The 20,771-nt window shown below is 32.6% G+C and overlaps 2 protein-coding genes across 7 annotated transcripts in view; one reads left to right on the top strand and one right to left on the bottom strand.

Moving 5' to 3' along the window:
• The window catches only part of LOC114338870 (uncharacterized), a 435,637-nt gene extending 422,603 nt beyond the window's left edge, over window positions 1–13,034 (bottom strand). For 2 of the 3 annotated variants that reach the window (XM_050649561.1, XM_050649559.1), the window contains exons 1-3: window positions 12,893–13,034; window positions 7,247–7,313; window positions 3,679–3,875 (exon numbers count right to left, since the gene is read on the bottom strand). In XM_050649561.1, coding sequence (XP_050505518.1) covers window positions 3,679–3,875; window positions 7,247–7,313; window positions 12,893–12,938 — 310 coding nt within the window. In that variant the 5' untranslated portion in view covers window positions 12,939–13,034. The remainder of the gene's footprint in view (window positions 1–3,678; window positions 3,876–7,246; window positions 7,314–12,892) is intronic. The other variant, XM_050649560.1, reaches the window with a different exon arrangement.
• The window catches only part of LOC126883875 (protein white), a 308,915-nt gene that overhangs the window by 134,361 nt on the left and 153,783 nt on the right, over window positions 1–20,771 (top strand). The window contains exon 1 of one of the 4 annotated variants that reach the window (XM_050649564.1): window positions 17,050–17,217. The exons of the other annotated variants lie outside the window; for them this stretch is intronic. Coding sequence (XP_050505521.1) covers window positions 17,191–17,217 — 27 coding nt within the window. The 5' untranslated portion in view covers window positions 17,050–17,190. Of the gene's footprint in view, window positions 1–17,049; window positions 17,218–20,771 lie in introns of those variants that run through there. 4 annotated transcript variants of the gene reach the window in all.

Raw genomic sequence — 20,771 nt, 5'->3', positions numbered from 1 at the left:
GTTATTCGTGGTTGAAAATTGGCCATTTTTATTGAAATATAACACCTTTTCAAATGGTTTTTTGCGAATACCTTAAAAACAATGCATCTAACTAAAAAAATTATATAAAACATTTTGATAGCTCATAAAAAACAAAGAGATTCGTTCCTTCATCAATCTTCTAGTTATAACACAAAAAGAGATATGGTAGGTAAAAAGAGTTTGTTTTTTGGTGCATGCTCAAAGCAGTGTATTCAAAGTGAAATAACAGAGAAACGGTCGATTTTATGCATATAATGCTTCCAATACCTTTTATTGTGCTTGAAAAGTCCTTTCAAATAAGCCATATTAAATGTCGATTATATTCAGACTAAGCGAGATATGCTGCAAAAAATTGATGACTGACGAATTTTAAGTAAAATTGAGAAGTGTATTTAAACCCTCACCCACAAGAATTTAAATGCATCGTTTTCCTTCTATAATGCATTTTACTACAGTGTCATTTTTATGTTCAAAAAGTTGAGCGTGTTTAAAATGAATGGTTTTTGAAAAAAATAATATCAAATTATAGATCGCATATTTAAATTTTCTTATAAATCTTCTTTTTCTCCATGTAACTTGAAAATGATAAGAGATACTGTAATAAAAAGTAAAATCAAAATGTTTATCTCGAAGAAACCTTCATTTTTGTATGGCATCTTTTTTTGGCATCCCTTATCATTTTCGAGTTACATGGAGAAAAACGAAATTTTTAAGAAAATTTAAAAATGCGCTCGATAATTAATCTTATTGTTTTTTCAAAAACCATTCATTTTAAACTAGCATAGTTTGAATGTAATCGTCATTTAATATTGCTTATTTTAAAGGTCTTCAAGCACAATAAAAGTTATTGGTAGCATTATACACCTAAAATCGACCGTTTCTCTGTTATTTCAAGTTAAATACACTGATTTGAGCATGCACCAAGAAAACAAGTTTTTTTCACTTACCATATCTCTTTTTGTGTTATAACTAGAAGATTCATAAAGGAAAGAATCTCTTTGTTATTTTATAAGCTACAAAAATGTTTTATATAGTTTTTTTAGTTAGATGCATAGTTTTTAAGGTATTCGCAAAAAACCGTTTGAAAAGGTGTTAATGTTTCAATGAAAATGGCCAATTTTCAACCAGGAATAACTCAAAAAGTATTGAGTTTTCGAAAAAAAAAATTATAGAACAGTTTTTGCTTAGTATTAGGTTTTCTAGCAACTTCCGTAGTTATGCAAAAAAAATTCCACCCCCGAGAAGGGGGAACAACCTCCAAGACAAAAGCACTCATCGGCATAGGGTAGACTTTGTTTCTTGGGCTATTCCCTACTTACTGTGAAAATATCACGTAAATCGATATAGTAGGATAGAATTCGGAGCCACATACCCTCATTGACTGACCTAAAAGTTAAAAAAAAAACGAGATGGTTTAAAGTTGAATTTTTGCAAGTGGACAATTCGTTGTAAGTCTCGAATTGTTTCTAATGCCCTGTGTTAGTACGTTCTTTAAAGGTAAAATATTGCAAAATCCTCTAAATTTTAAAGAACCGCTTGGATTGACCTGAAATTTGGCATACACATAGCTAACAAGTCAAAGAAAAAAGTGATATTTTGTTGATGATGCTTTTGCCCTAGTGGTGAGTTTCACCCTCTTTTGGGTGTGAAAAATATATGTTCGAAATAAGTCCGGAAATGGATAAAATATCCAATTCCAAGCAACTTTTGTTCTATAAGGTTTTTTCACCAAATTAATACTTTTCGAGTTATTTGCGAGTGAATATTTCAATTTTTCTACAAAATAACCACATTTCCAGACGTTTTTTCGCAAATAAGTCAAAAAGTAAGTATTTGGAAAAAAAAATTCTTATCAAAAATATAGCACCTAAAAAAGTGAAAAGCATGGTGCATATATTAGGTCACTACATGTAGTAGAAGCAGAATTATAGCTAATGAAAAAGAGGTTTATATTCGTCAAATTCCAAATCGAACATTTTAACGTCCCATAACCAAAAAACGAAGCACTTTTTTGGGAAAGACGCATTTTAACTTTTTTTAAAGTGTTTATATACTGATATGCTTATTTTTGTTTTTTTAAAAAAAGTTTTAGCATCAAAAGTAAACAAGTTACGCTAAAAATAAAGTTGGACCCTTTTTTTGGTAGGAAGTCGGGAAAATCCCCTACTAATTAGCATTTCAAATGAACTTAATTGTTACCACTTCATAAGTTTTTTACTCGCGTTTGTATTGATCATATGATCTGTAAGTTTCATCGGTTCAAAGTCCTTATTTTTGAAAGAGCTGTAGTTAACAGGGCTTGAACGAGTCACTTATCACGACTTATCACTTTAAAACCAATTTTTTTCAAAAATAAGCACGTTGAATCGATGAAACTTACATATCATATAACACAACATAAGTAAAATAACTTGTGAAGCCGTAACGATTAATTTCATTTAAGTTGCTAATTGGGGGGTGATCTTCCTGATTTTTTTTTGCCAAAACAAAAGGGACCTTACATTGATCGTAACTTACTTACATTTGACACTAGAATTTTTTTTATAAAAACAGAAATAAAGCTTTTTTTAAACACTTTAAAAAAGTTGTAATGTGTTTTACCCAAGAATGATTCATTATTTGGATATTTCACATTGAATTATTCTACTTGGATTTTTTCGAATATGAACCTATTTTTCATTAGCTATAACTCTGCTTCTGCTAGGTATAGAGACCTAACATATACACCGTTTTTTTCATTTTTCTATAGGCTATAGTTTTTGCTAAGAATATTTTTTTTGACAAAGTGTCGAACTTTGTCGAATGTGCTTACGTTTTGAGTTATTTGCGAAAAACCGTCTAAAAACGTGGTTATTTTGTTGAAAAATGAACATATTCTCTTGCAAATAACTCAAAAAGTATTGATTTGGTGAAAAAACTCTATAGAACAAAAGTTGCTTAGAATTGGTCATTTTATCCATTTCGGAACTTATCTTGGACATATATTTATTCACCCCCGAGAGGAGGTGAAACTCACCCCCAAGATAAAAACACACATCGGCTAGATATCACTTTTTTTCTTTGACATGGTAGCTATGCGTATCTCAAGTTACATATCAATCCAAAGAGTTCTTTAAAATTTACAGCAAGAACCGTGAAATAATGTACTAGTTTATTCTCGATCGATGATGATAAATAGATGTTTGAAGTCGTGTAGTAAAAAATATGGTTTTATTGACAGCTACTGAATTATTACACTACAGTTGTTGGTTAGGTAAAATTATATAATAAACTGCTCTTCAAAAAGCCCAAATCCCCTAATTTATGTGTTAACAAATAATGTATACCTCAGCATAGAAATTAATGCATCTATCACAGTAAAGAACTTTGAACTTTGATAGCTTACAATACAATTTAATCGAGGAAGTGATTGCAACACTACGAAGTAATAATACTATTTGTCAATTTATTCAGTTTGCAGGAAGTTGAATGGACTTCAATTATTAAGCTATTAATTGATATTATGTTTTACAATTATACCCGGTGAAACTATAAAAATTTAAAAAGTTATTATTAATGTGAGATTACAAATTAAGGGATTCATTTGTGATTGAACAGCAAGCTGTAAACATATTGAAGGTGGTCACGAGTTTCTTCAAAGGCTCTAAATATACTTACTTTTACATGTTGGAATTTTTATTGCTTCCCAGTTCGTATCACATACAAGGAGAGGAGTATTAGGTTGTAACTGGTAACCTTCGTGGCATTCTAATCTTAAAATCGAATTAACCTCTACCTGGTCACCTGGCCTGACATCTGCTTCAGTTATTAACCACCTCCCATTTTGTAATTGTGGGGGCAGCGTACATTTAAAACTAAAAATAGAGCATTCAAGTGTAGACGAAATTTCGAATAATGTGAAAATATGTTGAATAACAAATAACGATGCTTCAAAACTATAGAACAGCAGAAATAAGGATGGGTTCAATGATAGGAGCAACAATTAAAGACAAGATCACAAACGAAGACCTACGAAACAGAACCAGCAGAGTTACAAATGTTGCAGATTAAAATGAAGATAGGCAGGCCACTTGGGAAAGATGAAGGATGGAAAGTGAACACGCAGGTTAGCCGAATGGAGATCAAGAACAGATAAACTAAACAGAGGAAGAGAGACATCACACGATGGTAAGATGATTACATGATCTGGGACAGATGACGAAAAATTGGATCTATACCTACTGCATAAGACCGTGCATTTTGCGTAACCTATGCTCTGCAGCGTACATAAAATGGGCTAATGATGAGGATATAATATGTCTTCATCATTACAATCATATCAACCTCCATTGTATTTGACCTATTAAGTCGATATTTTTTATTGATTTAAATATTACTAATAGACTGATAGTAATCTCAATAATCTCTACGAGGAAGCAAACGAAATGCCCACAGAGCTTGCCAAAGCAGCTGAAGAGGTTGGTTTGTTAATAAAGACAAAACCAAAATGATGACTAACTTGGTGTTAGGATCAATAGCACTCAAAGATAATATCATACAAGAAATAAGTATCAATATTTCGGACACGAGACATCAAAATTCCTGGAGACAATCAGACCCAAGAGATAGATAGAAGAATTGGTCTATAAATAGGCTCGGCAGCATATGACAGATTGAAAGACATATTTAGCAGTGCCATTCCTTTAAGATTTAAAAGGAAAGTATACAATCAATGTGTTTTTTCAGTCATTACGTACAGAGCTGAAACACTAAAATTAACCAAAGCAAGGGTATCAAAGCTTAGCATAGCACAGCTAGTCCAGGAACCAAAGCTTTTCACCTCGCAATTTTTACAGAATGGATCAATTTACTGAAAATTTGAGAATAAGTAGTGGATAGTCCATGAATTAAAATCTATATGATGCCGACAGGCGCTTTTACCATGGGGATGGTTGCCACCCCATCTCGGGGGTGGAAATTTTTTATTATATTTTGACCGCAAAAGTTAATAAAAACATTCATTTTAAGCAAAAAATGTTCTATACATTTTTTTGATGAAATTAATAGTTTTTTATTTATTCGCTATCGAAAGTGTTAGCTTTATATCTAATAAAAAATCAATGTTTTTCGATGGTAGGTATACTCATTTACGATTCACTCAATTTTTGCCGTAAAACAAATTTTATCAAACCAATTCCTTGGGAATTAAATTACCTACAATTTCATATTTAAATATTTTTCCGTATCTCTGATGCTAATCTTTCTATTCTGAAGAAAATCGCATTTTTTGACAAATTGCAAACATTCGTTATTCTCTTTAAACTTCCGTTTTTTAAAAACTAATCATTCGAAGCCAGTCAAACGTCTAGAATCTATTAATAATACATAAATAAAGAAGAATAAATAAGGCCAATGACTAAAAACACCGCTAACTTACATTATTATGCTTTCAATTGGATTTCTCCTTTTTTTTTTCAAAAAAAAATATATTGATTTTTTAATCGTAACTTTTTTTATTTTTTATCTTAGAAAGTTCGTTAAAAAAATTTTGTAGGTTTTTACTAGATCTATAAGGCTATTAATATTAAATCTTTTTAAAATTCTCAGTCACAAAAAGAAGCGGCATTGAAAGGGTTGGTAAAGGTGGTTTTTGCATGATACTACAAGTTTTAATTGTTAATAGCTCACTCAAATTTTGCCGTAAAAAAATTTTGCATACCAAATTCTCGGGAATTAAATAAGTTACAATTCCATTATTACATATTTTTTCGTATATCTGATGATAATCTTTCTATTCTGAATAAAAGGCATTTTTTACAAATTACAAAAACTCGTTATTCGATTTTAACTCCATTTTTTTTAAACTAATCATTCTAAACCGGCCAAACTTGTATGGTCTGTTTTGGATTGTCGCGACAACGAATATTTTAGTGTGCAACATAAGAAGTACGAAAGTATTTTGCTCTAATAATTACTCCAATAAACAACAATATAATTGTGCAATTTACTTTCGTTCTTCATATTTTGCACAGTAAAATATTCGTTGTCGCGATAATCCAAAACAGACGTATGTTCGTGGAATGGGGTATAGAACCTATTACCAATAAATCAAGAAAACCGAATCAGGTCAATGACAAATTTTAATTATGTTGGTGATTTGAGGGTTGTTTACGATCACTTTTTTGCTGGAAAAATAGGGACTGACGTTTTTTTCATTATAAGTCACGTAATTTTTTTAGCTAGAGATTTTTTTTTATTTCCGGAGATAGATATTATTAATAACTTTAAATTAGTTTCAACAAGTTATCCTCGAAAAATGCATAGTTTTCCCGTCCTTTGACTTTGAAACTTCAATATTTAGCATTTGACGAAGAAGAGCCAACATTTAATAAAGTATAGCTCGATTACTATTAGTCTTAAAGAAAATAAAAAAAAACGGTTTTGTTAATTTTTTCCAAAGGTACATTATTGTTAGGTAAATTGGTTTTGATACAACGAAAACTTTTTGAGTTATTAGCAGAAAACTGATTAAAAACATTGATTTTTTCGATATAAAACTAACACTTTCGATAGCGAATAAATCGAAAACTATTAATTTTATCAAAAAAATAGAACGTTTTTTGCTTATAATGAATGTTTTTACCAACTCTTGCGGTCAAAATATAATAAAAATTTCCACCCCTGAGATGGGGTGGCAACCACCCCCATGGTAAAGGCGCCTTTTGGCATGATATAGATTTTGATCCTTGGACTATCCATTACTTATTCTCAAATTTTCAAGCAAATCGATCCATTCTGTAAAAATTGCGAGGTTTTGTCCTATTTTAAGCTTCATTACTTGTACTAAGTGGAAAATGGAAAGATACATACTAGGAATAAGATTTGCGGATCGAATGAGAAATTTAGAAATAATGCAAAGATTGGATGTGTAAGATATCACAGAAAAAAATTACCAGATTTAAATGGAGTTTCGCCGGATATATAGCGGGACTGCAGGATGACAGGAGCATAAAAAAACTGTTAGAATGGAGACCTCTCATTGACAAAACAAGCAGATTCAGACCACCAACACACATTACATACGACATAAAAAGAATAGATGATAGATTGATGCAACTAGCACAAGATCGAGCTTCCTGGAAACGTGCTGAGGAGTCTTATGCCTGCAGTGGACAAGAGAAGAAGCTGGATGGTTGATGATGATGAAAATCAAAAGTTAAACGACATTGTATATTATTTCTCTTACCTACTTTGTCGTCTTTGTCTTAATGTGGAATAATTGTTATTACTTTCTAGTTGTTCGCTTGTAAAACCTGAAAAGTAAAGCATAATTAATTCATTATCATGAGTACCGTAAAAATAAAATACCTTAACACATGAGGATGACCGATGAAACAAAATTATTTTAAAACAAACTAAGTTATCAATCGAAGTAGCACAGAAAACGACAATAATATCGTCTCCATACCACCAGATTGACAACAGGTGGAATACTTCCTTTGGTTACACCTTCTGAGATTTTCAAAATTTATAAATCATACAGGGTGCCGAGGAAATTAAGATGAGAGAATTTTGAATAATTCACAACTCATCTACTCAGCGTGGTACTCGGCACCCTGTATGATTTATAAATTTTGAAAATCTCAGGAGGTGTAACCAAAGGAAGTATTCCACCTCTTGTCAATCTGGTGGTACGGAGGCGACATTTATTGTCGTTTTCTGTGCTACTTCGATTGATAACTTAGATAGTTTTTCGGTAGATGGCCCTAGTTCATCCGTGACATGTCTTTCTTTGCAACTCGGGAAGGCCCAAGCTATGCTAAATGGTTAAAGCGGAGAGAAGAGGATATGGATTTACTGATGAGGGGAAAAAGATCTCCGAAACCGGTATAGACTCTTCCTGCACTCTCCGATTTAAACAGAGTATTATGCAGCTGCTGAATTTTCGTTTCGCAAAGAAATTGAGAATGTTTATACATTTTTAAAATTATTCTACATTGGAGACCTTGGAATCATAAGCGTCAAAGAGGAAAACCACAACCAAGGTGGTCAGATGAACATAAACAACATGCTGGACCGAGGTGGAAACGTAGATAGAGAACTTTATAAAAATTAGAAAGAGGCACATGTCCAAAGATGTTTGTTATTGGCTGACAACATAGATATTTCAGATATGTCATTAACTGTCCAACTGTAAAATGAACATTACACAAACTTATACCTACACATACACGCCTAGATGACTATACCAGTAAAGCGACTCAGTTAAGCGTACGATTTATACTGGGACTATTATGTCCTCCAATCAAATACCAGAAAAGCGACGGGACCAGATAAAATACCGAGTGAAATAATATGGTTCTTCGACAGTTCAGGTAAAAGATATCTCCTTCAGCTTGTTAATAAAGTTTATCAAACTGGCTATATATTAACGGATTGGCTGCTGTCGACTTTTCTGGTGATACCTAAAAAAGCAAATGCGAAAAGATGTAGTGACTACCGAACCATCAGCTTGATGAGTCATATTTTAAAGATATTTCTACGAATTTTGCACTCTAGGATGTACCGAAAAATAGAAGAACACCTTGGTGATAGAACGCTCGATAATCGAGCACGGCACATGAAGAAGAAGGATCAAGGAGTGTAACATCAGGACAATCAAGAAAAAAACTGTTACCTAAGAAATACCTTAGAGAGTTAGTTCGTGAGTATAAAATAGACATGAAAGAAAAAGAGACGGCCTAGAAATGAGTGTCTCTTTTCGAAACTAAAGTCTACAAAATACTTAAGTCTGCAAAGTAATAACAAATAAACTGAACGAAATAATAACACCAACAGTAGAATAACAAAGCTTCAGAAAAGCGAAACAAGGTAAGATAAATCATTAGAATACAAAAACTTGCGGATTTACTTGTTTCGTGGATCTTAAAAAGGTATGAGACCGAGTCAAATTAAAGGACAATATTCATTTATTGTACGCAAGAGAGATACAATTAAAACGATCGAAAATATGTGCCAGAACCACATAATAAAAGCAAAAGTAGAAGAAGAACTAAGTGACTCAATTGAATATGGTAATGGGATAAAACATTCCCTGAGCATTATATTGTTCAACCTGATACTAAATGAAAAAATTAATAAAAAAATAAGACCGAAAAAGATAACAAATCGAAGAAAACCGACTTAAAATGGTAATTTGCTATGCAGACGATGCAATATTAACCTCTCAAAGTGAAGATGGTTATTACAGCAAATCTACTAAGATGTAAATTAGAGCCGGAGGGTCATATAACAGAACAAGTGATGGAGTTTAAATATTTAGGCATCACATTATCTAGCTACGGAAAGTTCGAAACATAAGTGGAAGATCAAGTAAATAGAGCAAACAGAGCTGCATGTTGACTGAATGAAACAATATGGAGAAATAAAAACATAGGAAAAGAAATGAAAGGTAGAATTTACAAAAACAATCATCAGACCAATAATGACATACGCGGCAGAGACACGAGCCGACACAGAGAGAACAAAAAGAATGCTAGAGACAGCAGATATGAAAACTCTTAGAAAAATTGATAGTAAGACACCACGGGACAGAGCTAGAAGTACGAATATACGACGGAGATGCAAAATGAAGAACATCAAAATCTGGGTAAGAAAGATACGAGTAGAATGGAATGATCATCTAAGTATAATAACGACAAATAGACGGAAAAGACGGTAAGCGGTTTCCAAATAGGAAGACGATCAGTGGGAGACCATCAAAACGATGGGACTATAACTTACGCGCTGTTTGCTATGTTACTGCTAACAACAGTAATTAAAACTGCTAAGTATATTATAATAAACTTTATTTTACATAGTTGCAATTAATGTTGAGTATAGAGGGTGTTCCATTAATATGTCTGAATATAAAAATATATAAATCGTATCTTTTTGCGTTAATAGGATGGACCCAATAAATTCGGTTCCTCTTATTTTTCTTTCTTCGACGATAAAGTAACCACAACGCTATTATTTGATTTTGCTCCATATAATATATACCTTTTATTCTACGAAATTATATTTAGTTTTATAGGGTAAACGACTCGGTGAAGACTGGAGTAGGGCGGCGGTCACGTCTTGTGTGAACTTATCTAAAAACAACATTTAAAACGAGGAGAACAACATTTAAAAATTAATGGATGACAGAAGATCCTTTAAATTCTGTACATGAAAAACATAGATTGTAATGTTGTTCTGAAGCTGTTTTCTTGTATAATTTTTATAATAAACTATTCTAAATGGGAAATAAGCCACAATTAAACTAAACAAATAATTTTATTAACGTTTCGACGCCCAAATGGGATGTCGAAACGTTAATAAAATCAATTTTTTAGTTCAATTGTGGTTTATTTCCCATTTAGAATAGTTTATTACATAGATTGTATGAGCTAATTAGATAAGCTAATCCAAGATCCCACAAATAACTTATAGTAGAACAACGATAATAAAAACAAATTAAGACTTTTAATTAAAAACAAAAGAAATAATAACTGACAAAATAGAAATTGCAAATGAATTAAATACGCATTATAGTAAATTAGGACAAACCTATGGACAAGAAATACCCATCTGTAATGATACATCGTAATGATACATATCAGACATCGTATCATGTACTTATCTCAGCCACAAAGTGTAAATAAAAATAATATCCCAAACAACACAGCAAAATATCTTCGTGCGACTCAATCCTTAGCGTGTGAAAAGGATACGTGCGTCAAAACTACCGCACGAGAAAACCCTCGCACGTTCAAAATTCTTATAATGTGAAACAGCCCTACTGAAATTACAAAAACAGACATGGCTTATTTAAGCCCCAAATCAGTGGCGGATCTACGAGGAGGGAAAATGAGGAAATTGGGAAATCCCGCCCCTAACAGGGTCCAAAATTAAAGAAAAACGTTGTTGAAATATAAAAATATATTTGCTGACATGAAACTTAAACCACAGACAGACAAATTCAACCCAATAAACACGCTAGTTAGGAAAATTAAGGGAACTTAAAGCATAATACACTAAGCATCAAAATTATCGCACCACATTAAAAATGGGACATTTTTGATGTCTTGTATTTCCTAAACCTGTTATCGGATTTTAGGGATTTTTTTTAATATGTTATAGCTTTATTCTTCAAGAATATCGATGTAATAATATTGTTGCTAAACAGATACAGTCGGAAAAATGAAAGAATACCCATGGACGAACATATAAAACACGCTGTATTTTCCTGTCACCGTGTCACAAAGTAAATTGTCCAGTGCAAGTACACCTAACAATAATTATTACATGTACTTGCGCTGGCCAATTTTTTGTGTGACACGTTGACAGGAAAATACAGCGTGTTTTATATGTTCGTTCATGGGTATTCTTTCATTTTTCCTACTGTAAGTGTCATTGTATACCGGGTGTAACAATGATAGTTTGTTTTTTCCTCAAAGTTTGGAACACTCTGTGGAATATTCTGGCGTATATAAAATATTGAAATTAAAACTCAACTGTAGCCTTAGGCTTTCTTAACCTTATGCTTTTTAATTCATTTGCTTATGTTGGATAATAAAAAAGTTAGGTACTTTAACAACTAGACATATTCTTCATCAATACAGGGCGTTTCTGAATAAGTGGGACAAACTTTAAAGAGTAATTCTACATGAAAAAATAATGACTGTTTGCTTTATAAACATATGTCCGCAAATGCTTCGTTTCCGAGATATGGGATGTTGAATTTCTTCTTACAAACTGACGACTTAGTTATTGCTCTAAAACCGGTTGAAATATGCAACTGAAATATGGTAGGTTTTAAGAGGTAGTTATTGCGCATTTTTTAGCATACAATTAAGAATTTTATATTCACCATTGACGTGCAAACGGGTAATTCGGGCAAACAAATTCAACATCCCATATCTCGGGAACGAAGCACTTGCGGACATATGTTTATAAAGCAAATGGTCATTATTTTTTCATGCAGAATTACGCCTTAAAGTTTGTCGCACTTATTTAGAAACGCCCTGCATTGATGAATAACATGGCTAGTTGTTAAAGTACCTAGCTTTTTTTTATTATCCCACATAAGCGAATGAATAGAAATGCAAAATATTAAGAAAGCCTAAGGCTACAGTTGAGTTTTAATTTCAATATTTTATATACGCTAGAATATTCCACAGGGTGTTCCAAACTTTAGGGAAAAACACACTATTATTGTTACACCCGGTATACAATGATACTTACCTGTTTAGCAATAATATTACTACATCGATATTATTGAAGAATAAAGCTATAACATAATAAAAAAATTACTCAAATCGGACAACAGATTTGGGAAATACGAGACATCAAAAATGTCCCATTTTTAAGGTGGTGCTTTAATTTTGATGCTTAGTGTATAAGTTATTATTTATGTCTTTTATGTAGTTTGAGTTTATCTTTTCTATTTCTTTTGGTTGGTGTTTCATTGGAAGTTCCCCCCCTAAGGAAAATTTCCTCTCCCAAGGCAAATGTCTAGATTCGCCATTGCCACAAATAGGTGCTAACTTTCCCAATTAGAGGCATATTGAAAGCCGAGAGGAGAGCAGATAAAATACAGAAAATACTGACAAGAATCGAGTGATATAATGACTGAACCAAGAATATGGCAACTAACCTGAATACAGAACCTGAATTACAGAAACACGTAAAAATTCGTGAACGTGTTCTATATCTAATATGAATATAGACACTAATGAAGGGATTTGGGTAAATTGTAAATTATGCGTATTTAAAAAATTAGGTATTCAACTGTTAGATATTGTAATTTTACGACTATAATAGTATATTATAGTAATCGTGAATATCATTAATTTTTTGTTGTACTAACCTTTAAAAATAAACAACAAGCAAACCAAAATGCAATGTACATCCATACTATCACAGTCACGTAAAAACAAAGATTAACAGTATCTAAAAATACACTATCACAATAATTTTTTAATTGACGTTGTCTTCTTAACTGCTAAACCCAAAAGGAAAACACTCTATGAATCTCATTTACTCTAAATGACAACCGGTTTATAATGTTCTCGGATTATTAATATTTTATCAACACGAATGAATGACAAGCATAGTTGGTAGTATTTCCTTGATAAATTTTGAAATTGCTGTTTGTTTGGTAGTTTTGTTTGGCTTTAAATAAAATTTATGTTTGTTTAGGAAATTTGATGTTACATCAAATAACAGGAATACAAATGCTTACTATATTTGAGAAAAAATTCAAAATGCTCTAATGTATGTTGAAAAGGAACTATCACACCAGGGAAATAAGGCAAAAATATACCATGTTCGGGACACTTGAGCAGCCAAATTGCAAATGGGTTTTTGGGTACTATATATAGTACTAAATATAGTACTATATATAGTACTATATATAGTACTATATATAGTACTATATATAGCACTATATGTTACTATATATAGCACTATATGGTACTATATATAGAATACGTGAATAGATTCATATACTTAGGAATGGACCTGGTCGCAAATAATGAAAAAGAACCGAAAATAAATAGAAGGCTTTGCTGGCAAATAAAGCCTATCTCGCGATGGATCACATATTCAAATCGCGAGACGTTTACCGAAAAACAAAACTCCGGATCTATAATACAATAATCTGGCCCATAGTAAGTTGTTGGTGTGAAATACGGGATATAACATAGAAATCTGCCAATGCATTAGACGTGTTCGAAAGAAAAATATTACGTAAGATACTGGGCCCAATAAGTGAAAATAACAGCTTGTGAATGAGATATAATAAAGAAATATTCGAACACTATGTCGAACCAATACTAGCACAATACACAATACACTATTAAGGTTGGCAGGGCACATAGTCATGCTTTAGAACAGAATCCCCAAAACACTGCTATATAAAGGCATTCTTATAGGAAAAAGATCTGTTTGAAGACCAAAAAGAGATGGGAAACGAAGTAGTTAAAGTGCCAAAACCTCCTAGAAACGCGTTCACGGAAAAGAACAGCAATAAATCGAGATGATTGGAGCTTTTCCAGCCACATACATACATAATTACATATCCACAAACATTTTTCCTTTTATAAATAGAAATTGAGTCATATCTCTGAGCTCGGTAACTTTTGAATGGTATTTCAGATTTCCAAAATTAGACATGCGTTGGAAAGGCAATTATCAGTACTATTAGAAACCGCAAAGGTCGGACTTAAATTTTCGAAGTTTTTGGGAGTTTTGGAGACGAGAACGAAAAACAGGCCCTAAATAAGAAGCGCCGTAAAATCCACACCCTTGGACCAAAATGGATGGTTGATATATGAATGGGTGAGTCTTTTCCTGAACTTTAAGATGGGAGTTGGCACAATTTTCAATTCCGTCAGATTTAGAAAATCGAAAATTTCGTGTATATACAGGGTGAGGCAAATAAAGTGCCTATTAGAAATATCTCGAGAACTAAAGGCAACAGAATCATGAAAATTGGAATAAAGGGGTTTTGAAGGATGATCTATTAAATGAAAATATTTTCATCTCTTTGCAACTTCCGGCTATACCGGAAGTTGCTTATAACTTCGTTTTTTTTAATGGGACACCCTGTATATTTTTACATTTTTGGATTCTCTTTGATGTCTTCTTTCTTAAAATATGAAGTTTTGTAATATTATACAGGGTATTTTAAAAGATAATTACGTTTTTTTATTAATTTCGTAGCAAAATTAACACCCTGTAGAATTGTAGTAGTTTGACATCTAAAACTCTACTTACGTTCAAATGATTTTTAATATACTCTACTATTGTTAAGGATCATTAGTATAGCTAAATTTTTAATTTTAGTATACAGGGTTGGTCGAAACTCGGAATGAGTATTTTCTGAGTTTTCTTAAATGGAACACCCTGTATTTTTGTATTGTAATGAAATGATATTTTATGATACTTTTTTATTTCTTAAGCATTCCCTATACCTAACTGCTTTAATTTGTGCTTAATTGTTAATCGCACCAACAATCTTAACTACGTAGGTATTTTGATAGCTAAACCATAATTGGCAATTTTAAGGACCAGTCTGGATTAATATGTATTTATTTTTGAAAAATTATTTGGGATTGAGTATTTTCACGGCCAATCTAATAAAACTTTACGTATTTTTTTTTGCAATTAATGTTTAGTTTGAATCACCAATAACTCACAAATTAAAGCAGTTAGGTATAGGGAATGCTTAAGAAATAAAAAAGTACTATAAAATATCATTTCACTGCAATACAAAAATACGTTCTATTTAAGAAAACTCAGAAAATACTCATTCCGAGTTTCGACCAACCCTGTATACTAAAATTAAAAATTTAGCTATACTAATGATTCTTAACAATAGTAGAGTATATTAAAAATCATTTGAACGTAAGTAGAGTTTTAGATGTCAAACTACTACAATTCTACAGGGTGTGAATATTGCTACGAAATTAATAAAAAAAGTAATTATCTTTTAAAATACCCTGTATAATATTACAAAACCTCATATTTTAAGAAAGAAGACATCGAAGAGAATCCAAAAATGTAAAAATATACAGGGTGTCCCATTTAAAAAAACGAAATTATAAGCAACTTCCGGTATAACCGGAAGTTGCAAAGAGATGAAAATATTTTCATTTAATAGATCATCCTTCAAAAACCCTTTATTGTTGTTTTGTTGTACTTCTGCCACAAACATTGTTATATCTTCCTTATACAGGGTGTCCAGAAACTCTACCGACAAACGAAGACAGGAGATTCCTCAGACACTTTTAAGACAATTTAACTCAATTCACCTAGTCCGAAAATGCTTCTTAAGGGAGCTAGAGCTCTTTGAAGATGGCGTCATGAAATTAGTTTTTCTTAAATACCTCCAAAACGCCTCTATCTAGAAACACGAAAATTGGTGTGCTTATTTACTTTTCAGAGATGAATCGATTCCATCCATTGCAAATTTCTAGTACCGGTCATAGGCGTCCGTTTTGGGTAGAGCAACGGGTATTTTATCGCATAACTTTTTTGTCCATAACTTTTATGCATTTTTGACACCGGATTATTAAATTGTGAGGTATTCTAGTACTAAAAGGTACTCTTACTTTAAGTCGGTAGGACACACCGTTTTCTAGATAAATCGATTTGAAAGTTTTTCGTTTTTGGAATTTGAAACAAAATTGAAAGAGCTTTTCAACAAAAAACGAAGTATGTTACCAACATAAAGTAAGAGTAACTTTTAGTACTCGAATACCTCATAATTTAATAATCTAATGTCAAAAATACTTAAAAATTCAAGACAAAAAGTTATGCTATAAAATAACTGTTGACCTACGCAAAAGGGACGCCTATGACCAGTACTAGAAATTCGCAATTAATGAAATAGATTTATCTCTGGAATATAAATAAATGTACCAGTTTTCTTCTTTCTAAACAGTTTGTTTTTGAAATGTTTTTTTTTTATTCAAAAAGCGAAAAATTTTCAAATCGGTTTTTCTAGAAAACGGTATGTCCTACCGATTTAAAACAAGAGTACCTTTTGGTACTAGAATACCTCATAATTTAATAATCCAGTGTCAGAAATGCATAAAAGTTAAAGATAAAAAAGTTATGCGATATAATAACCGTTACCCTTCCCAAAACGGACGCCTATGATCAGTACTAGAAATTTGCAATGGGTGTATAAAATTTATATCTTAAAGATAAATACGCAAACCAAATTTTTGTTTTTCTAAATAGAAGCGTTCTGGCGGTATTTAAGAAAAACTAATTACAAGACGCCATCTTCAAAGAGCTCTAGCTCCCTTGGGAAGCAATTTCGGACTAAGTGAATTGGGTTAAATTATCTTAAAATTATCTGAAGAATCTCCTGTCTTCGTTTGTCGGTAGAGTTTCTGGACACCCTGTATTAACAAGTTTTCTATTGTAGATACTAAAAAAGCATTATCACTGTACCTATATAGCAAAAAGTCGTCAAACGTCAAAATTCATGGTACCTAGGTACTAAAAGCTTTAGGTACCAATACCAATATTGGTCGCTTAAAAAGACATTCGTATTTTGTGTTACGTGAAACGTCTGATATACATGTATGTTGTATTTTTTGTAATCGTTTTATACATATAATCGTATATTTTATCTGTGAATTTTTGTCTATTATGGCTGTTTACAATCGTGGAGGCAGGGTAAGTTATATGGGAAACTTACTTTTTAATACGAAATCGTTCTTTTCAGAATTTAATTTTTTTTCTTAAGACATGTATATGTCCGGTTTAATTTTGTTCTTTGCTAAGAGCATGGGATTTTTGGAGATCGAAAAGTCACACATTTTCCAAGTACCAATTTAGTTGCTTGCATTTCATAGTGTCGCTTACTTCTCATATCACCAAAACCAGGAAACTGTGCAGGATATATGCACAAGTATATGTATATTATTGGTATCAAATGTATGTATGTGCATGTGCATCTACATCCATCCAATGGCACTACAGCCCAAACCGGATCATCCTTCAGCAAGCTTCTCCAATCATCTCGATTTATTGCTGTTCTTTTCCGTGAACGCGTTTCTTGGAGGTTTTGGCACTTTAACTACTTCGTTTCCCATCTCTTTTTTGGTCTTCCAACAGATCTTTTCTCCTGTAAGAATGCATTTATATAGCAGTTTTCTGGGAATTATGTTCTAAAGCATGACTATGTGCTCTGCCAACCTTAATCTCTGCAGTCTAGTGTATTGTGCTAGTGTTGGTTCGACATAGTGTTCGAATATTTCATTATTATATCTAATTCTCAAGCTGTTATTTTCACTTATTGGGACCAGTATCTCACGTACCTAATATTTTTCTTTCGAACACGTCTAATGCATTGGCAGATTTCTATGTTATATCCCGTGTTTTACACCAACAACTTACTATGGGCCAGATTATTGTTTTATAGATCCGGGGTTTTGTTTTTCGGTGAACGTCTCGCGATTTGAATATGTGATCCATCGCGAGATAGGCTTTATTTGCCAGCAAAGCCTTCTATTTATTTTCGGTTCTTCTTCATTATTTGCGACCAGGTCCATTCCTAAGTATGTAAATCTATTCACGTGTTCTATATCACCCAAAGGTCTTGCGCCTGTCTATTTGATCTGGTTTGTATAAGTAGCTTTGTTTTTTATTTATTTATTGTTGTATGTATGTGCATCTATTTGAAGATAATATGCACATCATAAACCAAGGGCGGATGCAGGGAGGGGGCCATGGGGGCCATGGCCCCCTCAGAGAATTTAAAAAAATATAAATTTAAATATTTGCAGTTCAACTGTTTTTAATTTCAAACACATATATGTACAAAACAGGGGATAAATATGTTTTCTGGACTAGAATTGAAAAAAGGAAGTAACGGAAGCTTCAAGCATGACTTGGGTTTTTTATAAATCAAAATGTTGATAATTTTATAGTGCCAGTTTTATAGTAATTTTATATAAAAGTGCCAATTGTTATAACGACCTTGACAGCGATCAAAATCATATAAATTTCCATATTCTATACACACAAAGAATAAAAAGAAATGAAGCGTTACTTGGGTCACTAGCACTTAGAACAAAGGAGTTGGTTGGTATTTTCGCACAGTCAAAAATAATTGTTTTACAAGTATTGTGTTTTATTTTTCTAATGAAAAATATGGTCACAATAACGAAATTACAGCCCAAAGCCTTTTCACGGAACCTTTAACATCTTTCGCCAAATTCATGAGCAAAGACGGAGCCATATAAACCCATGAAAAAACATCATACCACAAGGAGTGCGTTCAGGTTGAGCTGGATACAAAGTTATCGCAACCCTCAAAAGCCAGTCATTAACCAGATAGACTCTCAGAGGTCTAAACAGATACAAAAAAAAAATAAAGAAAGACTACGACCAATAGTAGGGTCTATAGTGTTCTTATCTTAGGTCGACAAAATATTCCTCTAGAGATCATCGTGATAATGGCCTTCTGCTTCTTGACGAAGATGCTGGACCTAGCAATGAGGGGAATTGTTTATCCTTAAAATCGCATCAGAAGATAAGACTCTTAAATAACACATATCCACAGCATCTTCCTGAGCAACATACATTAGTAGCACTAGTTGTGGTGAAGAAATAATTGAACAGAGAATGAATCAGGTTCAAAGTGCAAATTATTACTCTGTCTGTCATATTTGACGAAACGACCGACGTATCCCACGTTTAACAGCTTTCCCTAAATTTGAGATACATACACAATAACAACATTCGTGAAGACTTTGTCAAGTTCATCGACGCTTATGAGAACCTAAAAATAATTAGTGAAAATCAAGAAAGAGGTAAAGAACAATGTCTGACAGGAGAAGCATTGGAAAAATAGTATTAAACTTGTTGAAAGAACTGCACTATGATCCGAAGAAATGTGTAGGAATCGGTACTACGGTAGGGATGGTGAATTTTAAGGCACTTCTCACACACGGTAAAAGTGTGTGAAAAGTGTTTTAAAACTCACCATTGTAACCCTAATTTTTAACAATTACCCCACCTACCCCCGGTACCTCTCCCCAAAAACAGTTCATGGCCCCTCCCGAAAATCGGTCCTGGATCCGCCCTTGTGATAAACAGTTTAAATCGTGGTTGATGCCCAATAAAAACAGTAGTTTATTAGGAAAACATGTATCCATTTTTCACAAATGTTGTCTAGAGGTACTGCTTAGATGAACTACAAAATGTATTAAAACCAAATAAAGTTTAAAATATTTGGACGCGTTTAGGACCAACACGAGCCGTCATCAGCAACTACAGGAACAAACTGACCAACAGAAAGGAGAAATAATCAATTAGGCTCGATTGCTTGATTGAGCCTAATTGATTTTTGCTGATTGAGCCTGAATGATTATTTCTCCTTACTCCTGGTTGATTGTTCTTCTAGTTGCTTAAGATGGCTCGTGTTGGGCAAAAACGCGTCCAAATATTGTATCCTTTAATTTTAATTGTTTTTAATAAATTTTGTGCGTCTTCTTCGAAAGGTGCCTTCTCTTCTAGAGATGTTGGCGACCATATTGACCCATCTTATTCTATTCACAGCAGCTCGAAATAGATCAGTTTACGTTAGACCAGTCCACTTCCTAAGATTGGCCAGCCAGGATATACGTCTACATACCTCCAAGGCCTCTCTTGCCCTTAATTTTACCTTGTAGAATCATTTATAGAAGTCGGTGTTTATTATTACGTATAATGTAGCTGAAGTTAGCCAATTTTATGTTCTTTATGGTGTTAATGATTTTTTTGTCTTTTCTTAGCCTCTGGAGAATAGTTATGTTAGTTGTGTGGTGTATACAGGGTGTTCCAAAAAGATTGGTCATAAATTATACCACAGATTCTGGGGTCAAAAATATGTTGGTTGAACCTAACTTTCCTTAGTACAAATGTGCACATAAAAAAAGTAATAGCCCTTTGAAGTTACAAAATGAAAATCAATTTTTTACAATATTTCGAAAACTATTAGAGATTTAGTGAATTATAGTGAAATTTGTGCACCCTATAAAAATTTTATGGGGGTTTTGTACTCTTAAGCCCCCCTAAACTCTTGTGTATGTTCATATTAAACTATTGTTAAAGTATTTTTAGTTAAACAAAGTGTTTCTAAAACTTTTTTGCCTGTTAGTACTTTCTCGAAAAGCCAGTTTTTATCGAGATATTTTGAATATTTTTCAAATCCGCCACCTACTTTATATGGTTAAGTACGATTA

Source organism: Diabrotica virgifera, chromosome 4 (assembly GCF_917563875.1).
Source record: "Diabrotica virgifera virgifera chromosome 4, PGI_DIABVI_V3a".
Lineage (NCBI taxonomy): Eukaryota > Metazoa > Arthropoda > Insecta > Coleoptera > Chrysomelidae > Diabrotica > Diabrotica virgifera.
Note: the sequence above shows the minus strand (reverse complement) of the source record. Positions and strands in the feature narration are given on the sequence as shown.